The sequence below is a fragment of the Falco naumanni genome, chromosome 3, assembly GCF_017639655.2.
Source record: "Falco naumanni isolate bFalNau1 chromosome 3, bFalNau1.pat, whole genome shotgun sequence".
Taxonomy (NCBI): Eukaryota; Metazoa; Chordata; class Aves; order Falconiformes; family Falconidae; genus Falco; species Falco naumanni.
This window is the reverse complement of record NC_054056.1, coordinates 64,839,623-64,854,178: the sequence shown is the minus strand read 5'-3', so window position 1 is coordinate 64,854,178 and position 14,556 is coordinate 64,839,623. Positions and strand designations below refer to the sequence as shown.

At 37.8% G+C, this 14,556-nt stretch overlaps 1 protein-coding gene across 15 annotated transcripts in view; it reads right to left on the bottom strand.

The window, feature by feature from the left end:
* Window positions 1-14,556, bottom strand: part of GREB1L (GREB1 like retinoic acid receptor coactivator) — a 144,937-nt gene that overhangs the window by 64,888 nt on the left and 65,493 nt on the right. For 11 of the 15 annotated variants that reach the window (XM_040586566.1, XM_040586565.1, XM_040586564.1 and 8 more), the window contains 2 exons: window positions 1,501-1,672; window positions 1,093-1,290 (listed from right to left, as the gene is read on the bottom strand). In XM_040586566.1, the coding sequence (XP_040442500.1) occupies window positions 1,093-1,290; window positions 1,501-1,669 (367 nt within the window). In that variant the 5' untranslated portion in view covers window positions 1,670-1,672. The remainder of the gene's footprint in view (window positions 1-1,092; window positions 1,291-1,500; window positions 1,673-14,556) is intronic. The other 4 variants (XM_040586572.1, XM_040586574.1, XM_040586577.1 and 1 more) reach the window with 1 other exon arrangement.

The window sequence follows — 14,556 nt, the reverse complement described above, 5'->3', positions numbered from 1 at the left end:
ATGTCCCCCAGATTCCCATAGCAGCCAGCCTTTCTATTCTTTGTGTTACAGGGAACTGGCAGCACATTGTTACGGTGGGTAAACATGCTCATGTAAGCTGTATTTGGAAGCGATAAAGGTAAAAATGTCAATATTTGCCACTAACAACCCCCCAAAAATGTCAAAGGATTACCAGTGATTAGTGCTTACTTTAGCACTGCATATAACCATACACTACAGTAAGGTACAAAACCATTCTACAAATTACAACTTTTTACGTACTCTGCACAAGGAAGCCCATCATTCTGGAAGATACTGAATAAAATGTCAAGAAGAGTTTTTGGACCTGGTGGGAAGAGTTGTTTGTTTTCAAGTGTCTGAGGGGTACGGGGAGGGATGTTTTTAAGAGAAGCACATCTAATAAATATAAATAGATCTTCCTTCTTTAAAGGAAGCTAAATCTTCAGAATAGAACAATTATAGGATAAGATGAACCAATTATATCAAGTTTACTTGGTCCAAATATGCATAATGATCTGATCCTTTCTTTAACACATTTAAAACCAAACAAAAACCATGCTGTCAAAAATTTTGCTCATCTTGAACAACCAGGACAGTTCAGGGTAAGCAAGCAATGGCCAGCAGGCAGGTAGGGAAAACGAAACAGACAAGCTTCCACGGACACCCCTCTTATCCCCTCGGCAGCAGAAGCAACACCAAGTCTCTTCTCCATTTTCTCTCTCCAAACTCTTCCTTCTGCCCATGGAAGCAACTAAATCCAAGTTTGCCAAGGTTTCTGAGATTAATTTAGGGACAGGCTGAGAACCAGCCATACTGATGCCAACTTAAGCAACTTGTTTGAGGACAGTAAACCAATAATAACCACAGAAAATGAGGGGCTTTCAGAAACTAACCAAGACACCATTTTCAAATAATACATTAAATTTTATGTCCTGAAAAAAGTCCTCTTAATCCATATTATCTCAGATTTAAGGTTTTTGACTATAAACTGTATTTCCAGACTTCCTAGCTCAAGAGTTTCCAACTGCAGAGCGTGCATTATGATAAGAAGTAGTTGTAAAGATTACACAGTAAAAAAAAATGGACACCAACCATCAGTAGTGCAAGACCCTTCCGGGGCAGGTTTTTGTGAATACGGGATTGGCGGACTACTTGAATCTGACATGTCTTCATCCTCCTCTTCATCTTCCATGTCATTAACAGTCTGGTTGGTAGAAAAGTCCAGGTTTCCGTTTTGTGAATAGCGATGAACTAACTCTTTATCCAACTCTTCTACCTTTGGCTTCACATCTGAGAAGAATAAAAAATAAAATAGATGCAAGTACTGTTGCAAAGTTTATTTCCTTTTAAAATAACCAGCAAACCATTCTTTCTCCTTAACGAGGCCTAAGATTCAGATTGTCTGTCACACAATGAATTGCTTTGTAGTTTTTAGGTTTTTAATGAAACACATCCCACCCTTTTCTCACACAGAAAAACAACAATTGAAATGTGCCATACTTTCAAGGTTACCTTCCGGCAAGAAAGGAGGCTGGTCAGGATCCAGGTACAGCTGTGAGAAGATTGGCCGTGGGACAACGCTGCTACATCTCAGAGAAGCTTCTATAGAGTTATGAAGAGCTTCTTCAAAGCGGGCAGATTTTAGTTGCCCTGCATATGAATTCCCCATGATCTAAAAACACAAATAAAAGAGTTGATAAGGGGATGGGAAAGTGCATCTGCGGACTGTTTAAAAATGAAGAGTGCGGACTTATTAACGTCCAACATGACAGTGATATAAGGTTAGTAAGAAAGTATGCTATGAAAATTACAGCTCTAACTAGTACTACATGTTCGCATTTCTCTCTCAGTCTGGTAGACTGTATCTGTTTGTTTCAACAACAGCTTTTTGCACATTTCCAGCACACTGCTTTGTGTCTTCTGCATACGTGGCCTCTTAACAGCCTCAAGAATCTGTCTGGTGTAGAATTTAATGGAGGGTAGATAAAACCATTATTATTGTCTTTTTTAGGTTTTTCAGAGTAGGCTACAGAACGTTGCACAACACAGAAAATTAAAAACATCACGTTTGGCTTCATCACTAGTTGTCTGTGTTTACATGATTTGACTTGTCAGTATGCCATCATTTGCAGAGAAACAACACACAGAAACATCCAATGACTTGAATTTTTGCTCTTACTAGTATTAACTGAAATTATGTGGAAGATGAGTTCTAATCTGGTCTTCAATGTAACACTATGATTTACACGTACTCTGATCCGTACAATTCAAATGATCTAATCATACTCTTACAACAAAGACGTTAAGAGAAAAATAAGTAACATCCAAACCATACACAGCAAATGCTGTGAAAGGCTTTTATTTAAAATTCTGCTCTATACTAGTATAGTGAAAAGAACCTTTTAAAGATCTACTTTGACAATTAATATTTATGTTTATATCAGCAATGAATTTATGAACTTCCTGAACTATTCAAGCAGAAACAAACCTGTAGATTATTACTTCTCCTTGGGCGATATTACACAGCCCATATACTTTATATTTGTGCTCCCAGCACTGGATACAGACTCTCAAATGTTAACATTTAGTAGCAGGATGGCCATGGAAGGTTTTTCAATAAGCTAAGACTCACTGAAACATGAAATTTTCCACTTTGCTGGATCATTATACCATATCACACGTGTTCCAAAGGAACAGCAATCTAACATTTTCCAATATTCCGAATACAAGACGGCATTTTCGGAGAATTTTATTTCAGCAAAGGTAACTTTTGTCCAGTTAAATCAATAGATAGAAAAGTACAAAACCTAATGTTATCCTTGTACTTCCCTTCACAGGATGTCACCTAGCCCTATGACCAGGAAGAGACCTTGGCCAAGAAGGTAAGTTGGCGTTTAGAAAACCTACAATTCCACTTCCGCTTTATCACTGGGTTGCTCAAGGTCCTCAGGGCCACCTGTAAAAGGGCAGTAATGATGACAGCCTCTTACAGCAGCATTTGAGATCTCTTAGTATTAACAAATAACTAAAAGCCAAACACTACTATATGACTGGAATACATAGGTACGAAGCTTATCTAATTACTCACCTCCAAACTGGGAGAGAGGCTCAGTTCCCTATTCAGTCAGAGAATTTATACAGCTTTGGGAAAACAATTCCGCATCTCTGAATTAGACTGGCTTTTAATAAATTCTGGGGTAACAGCATTTCCCTACCCCAACCAGAGACAACATAAACACAGTTTCTTAACATGATGCATCCAGGTTTTTCAGCAATAGAATACTTAAGAGGATTCTGGCTTTCATTCTGTAAGTTTTCATTAAATTTGGAAATAGCAGGGAGTGTGTATACAAACACACAACTACAAAGCAATAACTAACAGGAAAAAGTTATGCTGAAGGAGGATTAAGGTTGCAGTACACTAAATCCTGTCAGATACCTTTGAACAAAGAATTGATGAAAAGCAGTTAAGTGACTGAAATCCTGGTTTTACCGAAATCAGTGATGATATATCCATAAATGTCAGTGAAATCACAACACACTTCTATATCATTAAATTGCATGTAATAAAATTTCATTTCTGTTCTACGGAATTTTATGTCAGGTACGATGAGCTTAAGGTAGGATTTCAGGAATGTACTAAACTAAAAATATTTCAGTTAAAACACCATAATAAAAATTAATCCATTTTTAAGAATCACTAAATTTGCAATTCCCACAGCACTCACCTGCATGAAGTCTGTTCATCCTCCACATTTTCTACAATCTGTATGTTGTATACCATCTATGCCAACTATTTTCGTTTTGATGGGGAACTATTAATAAAATACAGTATGCACACAGCAAAAATGCTGGAGAGCCAAGGTTATTTAATTTGCCTCCCTGGCATCTAGACAAAGAGACTTGCCTGTAGATGGCAATTTCACAGATTTATCTGAGCAAGTTGGTTATATTACCGGTGGACATTTCTAGCTTGCCAAGAGAAAACGAGGCTGCAACTGAAAAAGCCAAGTAAAGGAAAGCTTAGGAACCACAACTTGTGTGAGCACTGGTCTCTGCCGCATGGAAGCGGAGCAGGAGGAAGGCTTGTCGGGGATGTGCTCGTGTAGGACGGGGCAGGCGGAGGGAGGTATCAGAGAGCAGAGCGGACCGATGGGGCCCTGCTGGGCCATGGCGGGGGAAGCTGTGAGCCCCGGGGACCAGCACCAGGGAGCCAGAACTGGGCAGCTAATTTCCTAACGATGCCCGAGGCCATTAGGGCAGCTGGGCTTCATGTGGAGTTCAAGGGAGCTGGGGGGGGCAGGCAGAGGCCAGACAGCAGGAGGCTCTCCCTCTGCAGGGGAGAGGAGCTGGCAAGACCTTCCGACAGTGAGCTGCTGTCTGGTTCAGGTTGTGCCATCCTGATCCAGCCCGTCTGAAAGTCAGAGGCACCCATTCAATTACCGCCTTGGTGTTTCTGCTTTTGATTCTACCCCTAAATGCCTGGTGCAATTAGGAAGCGCTTCATTTTCCTCCTCCCAGCATAAAGGGGAGGCAGCTGGCACCACAGCAGCGGCAGGGGAGGCAGCAGGAGCAGAACGTGCTTCAAACGTGCTCAGCTGTGTGGTGGTGGGCTGAGGAGGCAGCAAAGAGTCTGGCGGAGAAATAAACGGGTGGAATTTGAAGGGAAGGAGAAAAGAGGAAAAAACCATTTCTGTTATTAAGACACGTACTTGCCATATCTGCATTTAAGTGTGACCAAACCCAATGGTTTCAAGTAACTAAATTAATGCTCATTGCTAAAAAAAGTTACGCAAATAATATGCTGGTCCTACATCCCTGTATGAGGCCATTTGGTAAAAATAAAACAACCAAAAACCCCAAACCCTGTTGCTTTCTCGAGTGAAATTAAACAAGTTTTCCCTAAAATTCTGCATATCTGATGTAGTGACAGTGAGCTCGGGGGATGTGGGAGAGACGGTCCTGTGCTTTCCTGTCAACACCGATATCTCAGTGCTTACTCTCACACCTACTGTCCTATATCCAGCCATACTGCACTGAGCTATGTCAGAGCTTCCTTGGGTGCACTGACGAGGTTTCTAATGGGCAGGAGGTTTGATGTGGGGGTAAATAATTCTTTCCACATCTACATGCACACTAGCTGCAGCTAGCTCTGCAGAGAGCTGTTTAGATTCCCAGCGATCAGCAATTTGCACATCTGTAATACAGTATTTCAATACAGTATTTCAACCCTCAACTTTCCTTTTAACTGCACCATTAGGTATCAGTGTACTTTGTAAGTTGTCTGTTTCTCTTGGCAACCTTTTAGCTCTGTTTTGGATTGGACTCTGCAGGATGTTGGTATGTGCATTACTCAGAGTACGTACATACAGTAAGATTTGCTGCTATATGTTCTTCTCCCCACCCCACCAAGAAGGCTGTTTGACAACAGCCACTCTCCAGGCTGCCCCTCTTTCCCAATTTTGCAACCACTCAGACAGACAATTTTTCTTTTATGTCCTTAAAACTTTCTATAGAGAGACTAGAAGACACAATTAAAATGCAATAATTACAAAATTAAATCTGTAGCAAAACATGAAATAAGAGAATTTCCTAACATTCAGATCACTTGTACCTCCACACTATCAGTCTCAGAGCACTCCTCTGCAAAGATCCAAATACTAAGGCACCGTGATTTCCACCCAACACATCTCCACTGCTGCTATGCTTCTTCAAAGCAAATTTCCTAAGCCTGCTACAAGCCTTTGCAGTAGCCCATCACTGAACTGGAGGATTAACTGTGAGATTTGCTGGAGTTTGAGAGATGCCTTAGAACAGAGCAGTAAGGCAGCCCTCACATCTCAGTCTGGGTCCTTACAAAGACACAGGAACAAGGGAATCGTGAAGTTCCACTAACCTAACCACATGTAAAGAAGTATTAATGATATAGGTTTTAATAAGAAATTAAATACGGGCATTCATTATGGAAAGCAAAACTACAGTTACTGGGTGTTTCCATCAAAGCAGACAGAAATGAAAGCAAACTGGTGACTGACTTTAGCGCTGCATCACTTAACTGTGGGGTGAAGGTCCCAGGGAAATTCTGATCACTCTTTCAACCCCAGAAGGTGAACTTACAAGAGAAAGTCTCATCAATTCAAGCAAATAATTGTCCCATGCAGTCATCCAGGTTTCAAAAGATCTGTGCAGAAACATGACACTGGATGTTCAAGAAGAACCAAAGCCCAGGTGCAGCAGACTTGCAGCGCGTAAGTATAGTAAATACTACCCACTTTTAGTCAGAAAAATAGGTGACTATGGTCCTTCACATACCAAAAAAAAAAAAAAAGTAACCTGTGGATAGTGTATTGTTACCCAAAAGCTCTTGGGAGCTACAACTGCACATTGAGTTGAAGGCTCTGCTAGTAAAAATATAATCAGATCATTCAGTACACCAGATACCACATATTTGGCCTCCAGGTGGGTCATGACCCCAGAGACTTTAAAGGAGAGGAACCGAACTAGAGGATGAGGGAGGGGGTGAGTGTTGTTGTTATGGCTTAAAGCAATTTCACAATTACCTGATAGTGAATGATGAATCTGATGCAAACACCCTCCATTAAGTCAGCTCTATCAAGTCCTTACTTTGTGTTTAACCTAATGATGTAATTGTGTTCTCCAAAACACATAATCTGGCTTCTGATCTGGCCTAACCCCACAGGAAAGTTTCTCTTCAAAGGAAAAGAAAGCAAGTTCCTTCACAAAGGCACTGCCAGGCCCAGCACAGCTTCTGTATCTCAAAGGGTTATCTTAGGCAAAGAGAGACCAGGCATCTATTTATGCTGTAGAATTGTTTGGGAACTACTTGTTTCAGGTACAACTACCATTTTCTATTATTTACGTCATTCTTATTGACTTTCTGGGAGTAGTATTTTTTCCCCCCATTAAAGTGTCATTAGGATGCATCATGAAAATGCATACAGCAGAAAGGATGACAGTTGGTAATGACAATTACAAATACGTACACTAAAAGTGTAGACTTTGAAGTCAAAAGTATATACCCAGCATTAACTGCATTATTCAGTCGGGAAAGACTTACGTGTGAGTCAATGCAAGACTGCAAGGTGGAGTAGTCTCATTACCAGATCCTTCCTCTCATAACCTTTGTAAGATCTTTTTTTCCCTCTTCACAGTCCTTTCAAGATCCTGAGATTCTCACTCTGCTTTTTTCTTGGTTAGGGATATCCAAACTCAGCTGCAGAAGGGTTTACAATCTCATGCAGCAAGTGATAGATAATTCATTCACAAAAGTCTTTCAGGAAAAATGATTAGTTTGTATTGATTGTGCTTACAGTGGAGTTTCCTTTCGTTGTTTTTCTTTTTTTTTTTTTGAAGAAAAATATTGATAGCCTCCATCCACACGTTTAGAATCTAGTCTTTCAGTCTGATGTTGCCACTACTGTGTCAGAGGAATGGGAAAGATCAAGAACACCTGCTTTTTTCCTGACAAGGTTCTTCCTTTACTGCTCAGTTAATAGTATCTGTACTTGGAGTATTGCATCAGATTATCTGGGATTTTGGACAATTCCTTGGACAGAGACAGATAAATGGATACACAACAGAGCTACATGCAGGATGTTGGCCCAGGGCAGCTATTCCCCCACAACATGGAACAGAAAGAAAATCACAAGTAGTGCTAATATGGAGGTTGCTATGTCCTTACTGGTCCATCCCTTCCACCATAAGACTATCCCCACAGTCTTCAGGCACAGTTCACAAAACAGTAAACATACTAAAGGTAACATTCACACCTGAATTCAGGATGGTGTTAGTAAATCGAACTTACACGTGTAAAGCTTTCAACTCCAAATCACCCTCCAAATACTAAAAAATTAAGTCTGAATTGCATTTTTAAAAATTCAGTGATCTGCAAGTTTTCGGCTTCACAGTGCGAACCAGCAGTGAGGCAACACTGAGGCTGAAAAAGGAAAACCACCAAGAAACTGAAACTCTATCTCATCTCTTTTACTTAAAACCGGAAATGTCTCTTCAGTTCTTTTTAACAGTACTATTTACTGAGCTGTACACCTGAAGAGGAGTTTAAAACTGCAGTCAAGCATAGAATATATTATGAGGTGCAATGTTACAGAAGTCACTGCAAGTTAAGCTCCGGTCAAGTTTTACAAAATGGTAATTCAGTAGTTTTAAGTTACAAGTTCAGCACTTGTGTTTATTACCTAACATCTCACATTCTCCTTCATCTTTCAAATATTCTGATAGAAGTCTACCAGAATCTTTAGAAGCAATCTATCTTTTGTAAGTCTGAATTTAAAAAACACTATTGTAGAGTTAGAATCAAACTACATAAACCCAACAACAGTCAGTTCTTATCACCAAACTGGAGCTGAAGTCATTTTGCACGATTTCTGCATGTGAAGCTTTGTGACAAGGACTGTACAGACCTTGCACTGGCTTTATCTTTCTCAAGGTTATGGCTCCCACTCAGAAAAGAAATGCTGCATTCCAGGTGGGCTGAACTCTTTAAGGCACAGGAAGAGGAAAGCCATCGCAGTCAGTGCTGTGGGGATGCTCACCACATTCCTCTAGTGAAGACTGAGATGATTTAAGGATTAAGCATGTGCCAAACTTCATTTGATGTCATTTCCTCAGTAAACAGATGCAACAAACAGATGAAAGAAAACATCTGACTTCACTACAGTGACAATACAATATGCAAAAATTATGGAGAACTAGTTACTGTGAATAAATAATGCTGAGCTAGAAGCATTTAAAGCAATATATGCCTACCTGAATACAGAAAACTACATGAAAAAGTACTGTAAAGAGACCGGAACATTAATGGAGCACAACTATAGCTGGTACGATTTGGTGGAGTACTTGGAAACAAGGAACGTCTTTTGACAACTGTTGTAGATGCACAGCTCACTTTCATGGGCAAAGACCACTTTATGCACGCAAACACTCATATACAAACAGGCACTGTATGTTCTGTCACCAGTTGCATGCACCCATACACTTTTACTCTCTCTCTTCCACTCTCATTCACCCACACACATCTGTTCACACAACCCTGCCCTCCTCCCCAAGCTTTTGCAAATACATCATTTCCCTAATTATTCCTCCTCTGCCTTCCTACTGTGGAAAAAGGAACTTAATTAGAAACCAGAAATAAACTGTATTTTGTGTTTCTAATAGTAAATATATATATAACCTTTTTAGTCTTCTCTGGGGTTTCGTGGAAAGATCAATGATACAGGGTTGTGGACAATGACAGGAAGTCAGATACCAACAAACTTGACCATAAAGGCTATAAAAGAGTATAAGAGTTAATAAAGATTCAGTTTTCAGTCATACAAAAAGAGATGCTCAGTAGCAGATAAGCAAGAATGAGAATATTATATAGTGGAGTGCAAACCTTACATAAATAGGCCTATATCCTTAATGATATAGAAGCTTTCAGGAGTTAGTTATGTCAATTTAACCTATTCTGACAGTAATGTTTTTAGAGCCCTCTGTAATGATGTTATGAAATTAGGAGATAAGTTACTGAGAAGGTTTTCTAGGGTTTTTACAATTAATTTGTAGAAGATGGAGTAAATGCTTTTATGCTACTGGGATCTTTCACAATCTGCGTAGGGAATGGAACATTACAACTTCAACAGAAGAGGCACATTTTTCTTTCAACAGAAAAACCTTCAGGTGGAAAAAAAAAAAAGGTGTAACGTTAAAAGACTTCATTATTTTAAAAGGAGTATGTGCTCACACTTGGACGCTTACACACTCATTGCAGAGGCAGCACAAATAAATCACTAACGAGCACTTTCAAAAATCTCAGCTTGCTTCCTTAAAACAAGCATCCTTATACATAGCTTTCCCCATTTACGTTCCCTGCCCTAAATAAATAGGACTATTAACTACATTATTAATGACAGTGCAATACAACAAAATCAGTAATGGTGCTTAATCTGAGCTGTAGAATCAAGGCATATTTTTGCTGTGTAATTCTGATTTTTAATTAGTTGCAGACATGAATTACAATTTATTCTCCTAACAACTTAGCATGTTAGCACAGTCAGGCAAGTTACATGCTTAAATCCTTTCAGCTACCACTGATAATTAGCTGACACAGCAGATGCAACTAATGTAGTATCTAAGTAATCAATATAATAACTACTTAAATAACTGTAATTGCATGTAGCATTTTGCTGCTTACTGAAATGTTTTTCCAAGTCCAAATTTGTTACTCAAACCATGTATTCAAAATCAGTACCTGTTCCCAAACCTAACAGATTTTTATTGAAACTTTGTGGGTTTTATAAACTTTTCATATCCGTAAGTGTACAGTCATTCACTGGCAATACATATTCTGCTATTAATATGTAGATCTTATTGTAAGTTATTAGGTAACAACTATATTTTGTAATTACTATTTAAAACAAACTATTCAGAACTATTAGAGACATAAAATATATGTAGTTTAGAATAATTTATAATGTAAACTATCTTTTCAGATACATCAATTAATTTAAAGCTGTGTTTTTAATGGAGATTTGATGTTTATTTCAATGAAATGCTGTCTAATATTACAACATTTTTAACAAACTTTATGTGGACTTCTTTAATTTCCATGACTGGGAAGCTCAGTGAACAGACTTGTCACATCATTCCAAATATGAAACACAAGTCTGTATTTGGCAACAATTTTAAAGCTGATAACTATCACTAATTTCTCACTTTTATGAATTATGTATTTTTTCCCCCCTGAGAGGTTGCTTTTTTTCACCTGAGAAGGTGAAAGGGAAAGTTACCAGTTCTTCAAGAGCCATATAATGACATAAAAAGGAGCATTAATAATGGCATCTCAACTTGCACTACTCATGAAAATGAAAAGGATGATGCATTAAGCATAGGTGGTCTGGTTACGTAGAAGCTGAGCATTTCACCTACAATCCCAAGCATCCTTTGAAGGTCTTATCAGTAAAGTTTGTTATCAACTCTTCAACACAACTGGACTATCAAAGACCACCATATGAAGCTAATTAAATTAATGATTTTTCCAACCATTGAGTTCACTCAACTTGTTTGTAATTCTTACTATTTTTTTTCTTGCACATCCTCTCTACATCACTTCTCATGATCTGCTTTCAGGCCTTAATACTGTAAGTACATACTCACCTGCCTGCTGATGCTTTCTTGTCTTCAATAGGACCATGGTGTAGGACTATACACTATGGCTTAGCAAACCACGTATGTAAATTATTGTAAACCCTTACGCCACTAGGCTGCAAAAAATCTACGTTTTAAACTTCATAGCTTATACTATTTATATATTATATGCTACCATTTATATAGGAACTTAGGCATACACACTGACATTTAAGACTGCTAACCAAGATAACGCTATTTGATAGAAAAGCAGAATAGAAATTCACTACTATGTACAGAAAATGTAAGCTGAAATGTAACAAGTCTGACACATCTCAACATCAGATAGTATAGTACAAGCATTAAACAGGAAAATCCTTAATAAAAATCATTTAGATATTTACATCTGCAGTAAAAGTGTTCTTTCCCCACGCTCTTTTCCTTCCTTCTAAATAAGAGAGACAAAGAAATCTTTTATTGCCCAGCAATATAAACTAATTGCTCTTCATCTTGTAGAGCCATTACTCGCCCTGAAAATTCTTAATTCTAACAACACGTACTAACTGACACTACTAAAAAAATATCTTTCTGAATAATAGGCATAATGGTAATACAGATTACATCAGCTCTTAAAACTTTCCAAACATACATGACCCAGTTCTTCAGGAACATCCACTCAGTATTTTCTTTTTCCACAGTATTAATCTTATCTGGTGCATGTTCTGGTTTGTGACAGTTACAACAAACTAAAAATGAAGCACTGGAGTAGGACTTTGTAAACTTAAACCTTTCTTTTGCTGTAAGCAATCCTTTTCCCCGCCTGGAGCACGCAGATGTAGCGTGACAGTTCTTCAAATCCCTAACATAAATTAAAAAGTAAAATTAAATCAAGGTGTAATAAAGAAAGTCTTAAGTAATCAAATTTTCATGCACTAATACACCTGGATAGAAGAAGGTTAAGTGGGTTGTTGGGTTCCTCACCTCCTCCAAAAAAATGACTGGTTTTCATCCTAGAGCCTTGCCTGAAAACAAGGCAAGTCTGAAAGAGAACTCTCCTTGTTTTTACGAGGCTTGAAAACCATCAGCCCTTAAAAGGAACCTCAAAGATTGAAACAAGTCCCTCTTCTTTGCAGAGAGGTTTTATCAAAATGTTTATCAAGTCTATTCAGAGCACATTCCTGCACAGCTCTTCCAAAAATACCATTTCCAAATAGGTCAAAATGATCACATTTCTGCTTTTTTGAACTGGGAATATGTTTCAGAAAGGAACAAACAAATTTTTTCTTATCTGAATCTCCCATGAAGTCTCTAGATAGGGGCATATCTAACATTGTTCTTCTGTAGTCACTTTTAGCCTGTGATGTGGAGACAAAAACCCCAGCAAAGCCAGCTGCTTTCATGGCCGGTTCTATGCAAAATGCAATGCACTGAATGGAAAAGAAAACCATGCACAGGTCAAAACCGTAGCAATCAGCTTAAAACCACAAGTAATGTCAAGTTTAATATCATTTGGACATTTTCTGCAACTTCTCTGCTACTGAGAAACTGTCTAAACTACTCATATAATTTCTGTTTAAAAACAAAATAAGTTTCTCTTATTTAGTTTTAGTGGAAATGAACTTCAAAATGCAGACTTGCTTTGTAGAGTTCTTCCTTTTCCTTTTACTCAACATGTGTTTGTCATGTGTCAAAGCTGACTCTACTTTCTCCCCTCCCCAGAATACCACAAATTCTTCTGTAAAATAAACAAAGCAACATCCAGAATCTCTGCAATGACCAGAGGCAACCCTTGTTTGAGATCAAAGATGCACATCACTACTGGGCCTTCTGCAACATCCCAGATTTCAGTTAAGATGAAATTTGCAACAAACAGGCAATCAACAGAACAAAACTTTAACATCACATCAAGGGCTATATCTAAAAGGAAGAGTTTCTTTGACATCCAAGCTACCTTTTCTAGATACTTAGAAATCCCAATAGGTGGTTGTGGGATAAATGTCTGCAAATAGCATTTTTATAATGCTGTTTAGGTCTAGCAAAGAAAAACCTTTATCTTTACTTAAAACAAAAACGCAAAAATTCAAAATTACATACTATGAACACTTAATAGGAGAAGAAAACAATTTCTATTTCTAATGCTTATGTTTGTTTTGTGATGCAACTCATCATCTACTACGACAAATTGCGTATGGGGCATTTATGTCTAAGGGAAAAAAAAAGATAATAAAATACATTATTTGAGTTACTAGATGTGCTTCTCTACTTGTTTTTCTCCTAGAAGGAAAAGTCTTCATGATGTTTACAGGCTGGATTTAATTTACTTGCAACATAAACATGCTAGGCAAAGGCAGTCTTTATTCCCAAAGCTGCTATCACAATTTAGTGAGTTAATAACACAGAAAATTCACAGGCTCTATGCGTTCTTGAAGGCATGCATATAAAAATTCAGTAAATACTGATATTCAAGAAAGTCAAGAAGCTAGAGCTCAGAATATTTTTCTGTGACTGCTGCCACAGTAGAATATAAATACTATGTATAAAATTCTCACTGGGAGCTAAAATCCACTTGAAAAAAACAACCGCTTGATAAATAAACACTATAGATACAGAAGAATTTTCTCCAGTAGGTGAGAAAAAAATCTTAATAATCTGTAATGTCAATTTTACATACTTTGAGTAATTAAATTCTAGGGTTACAAACAAAATTAAGCATTGTAGCTTAAATACGTATTTCTCTAAGCAGTTTTATTATAGTTTCTTTTATATAGCCCTTAATTCCATATAGATGTATATGTAAAATGTGATATTCATTGTTTATAGGGATAAAGCTGATAATACACTCGAACAGACATCTCATTGAGTTCCTACAGCAAAAGCCAGTCCAATCTCATTGATAAATAAATCACCTTAATCCTTTATTCATTTGTTATTGCCTTATTGCAAAAGCATGAAACTGAAGCCTAGAAAGTCAAAGTTAAGGCCTGACCTTCCATCTCTATCCTATCTGGCCGCTCCCTTGTGTACCCCTCAAACACACATGCTACCATTTTCTGATGAGTTTAGAAAGGGTTATCAGGAGAATTTCAAGACATGTGTCAGTTTTGTAGCAGCCTGAATGCTATACAAACATCTTTTGTGTTTAATAGGCGATTTGTATTTTAGTAGGTTTATCCATTCCCAACTTTATTTGTTTAAAGGTGCCTTAACCTTGACATAAATCAATGCTAAGCATCTGTATAGAGTACTTCTGAAGAGTTTAAAAATTAAGCTCTTCAGACAGCTACATTTTGCAAGCACATTTCTTTAATAATAATAAAAAAAATCACTTTTCAACTTCTTTGCTCATTTTTTCTCCTTGAAAATCATGCCTTTTTTTTTCACTCATCATATTCTTTTAAAGATCATGATGAA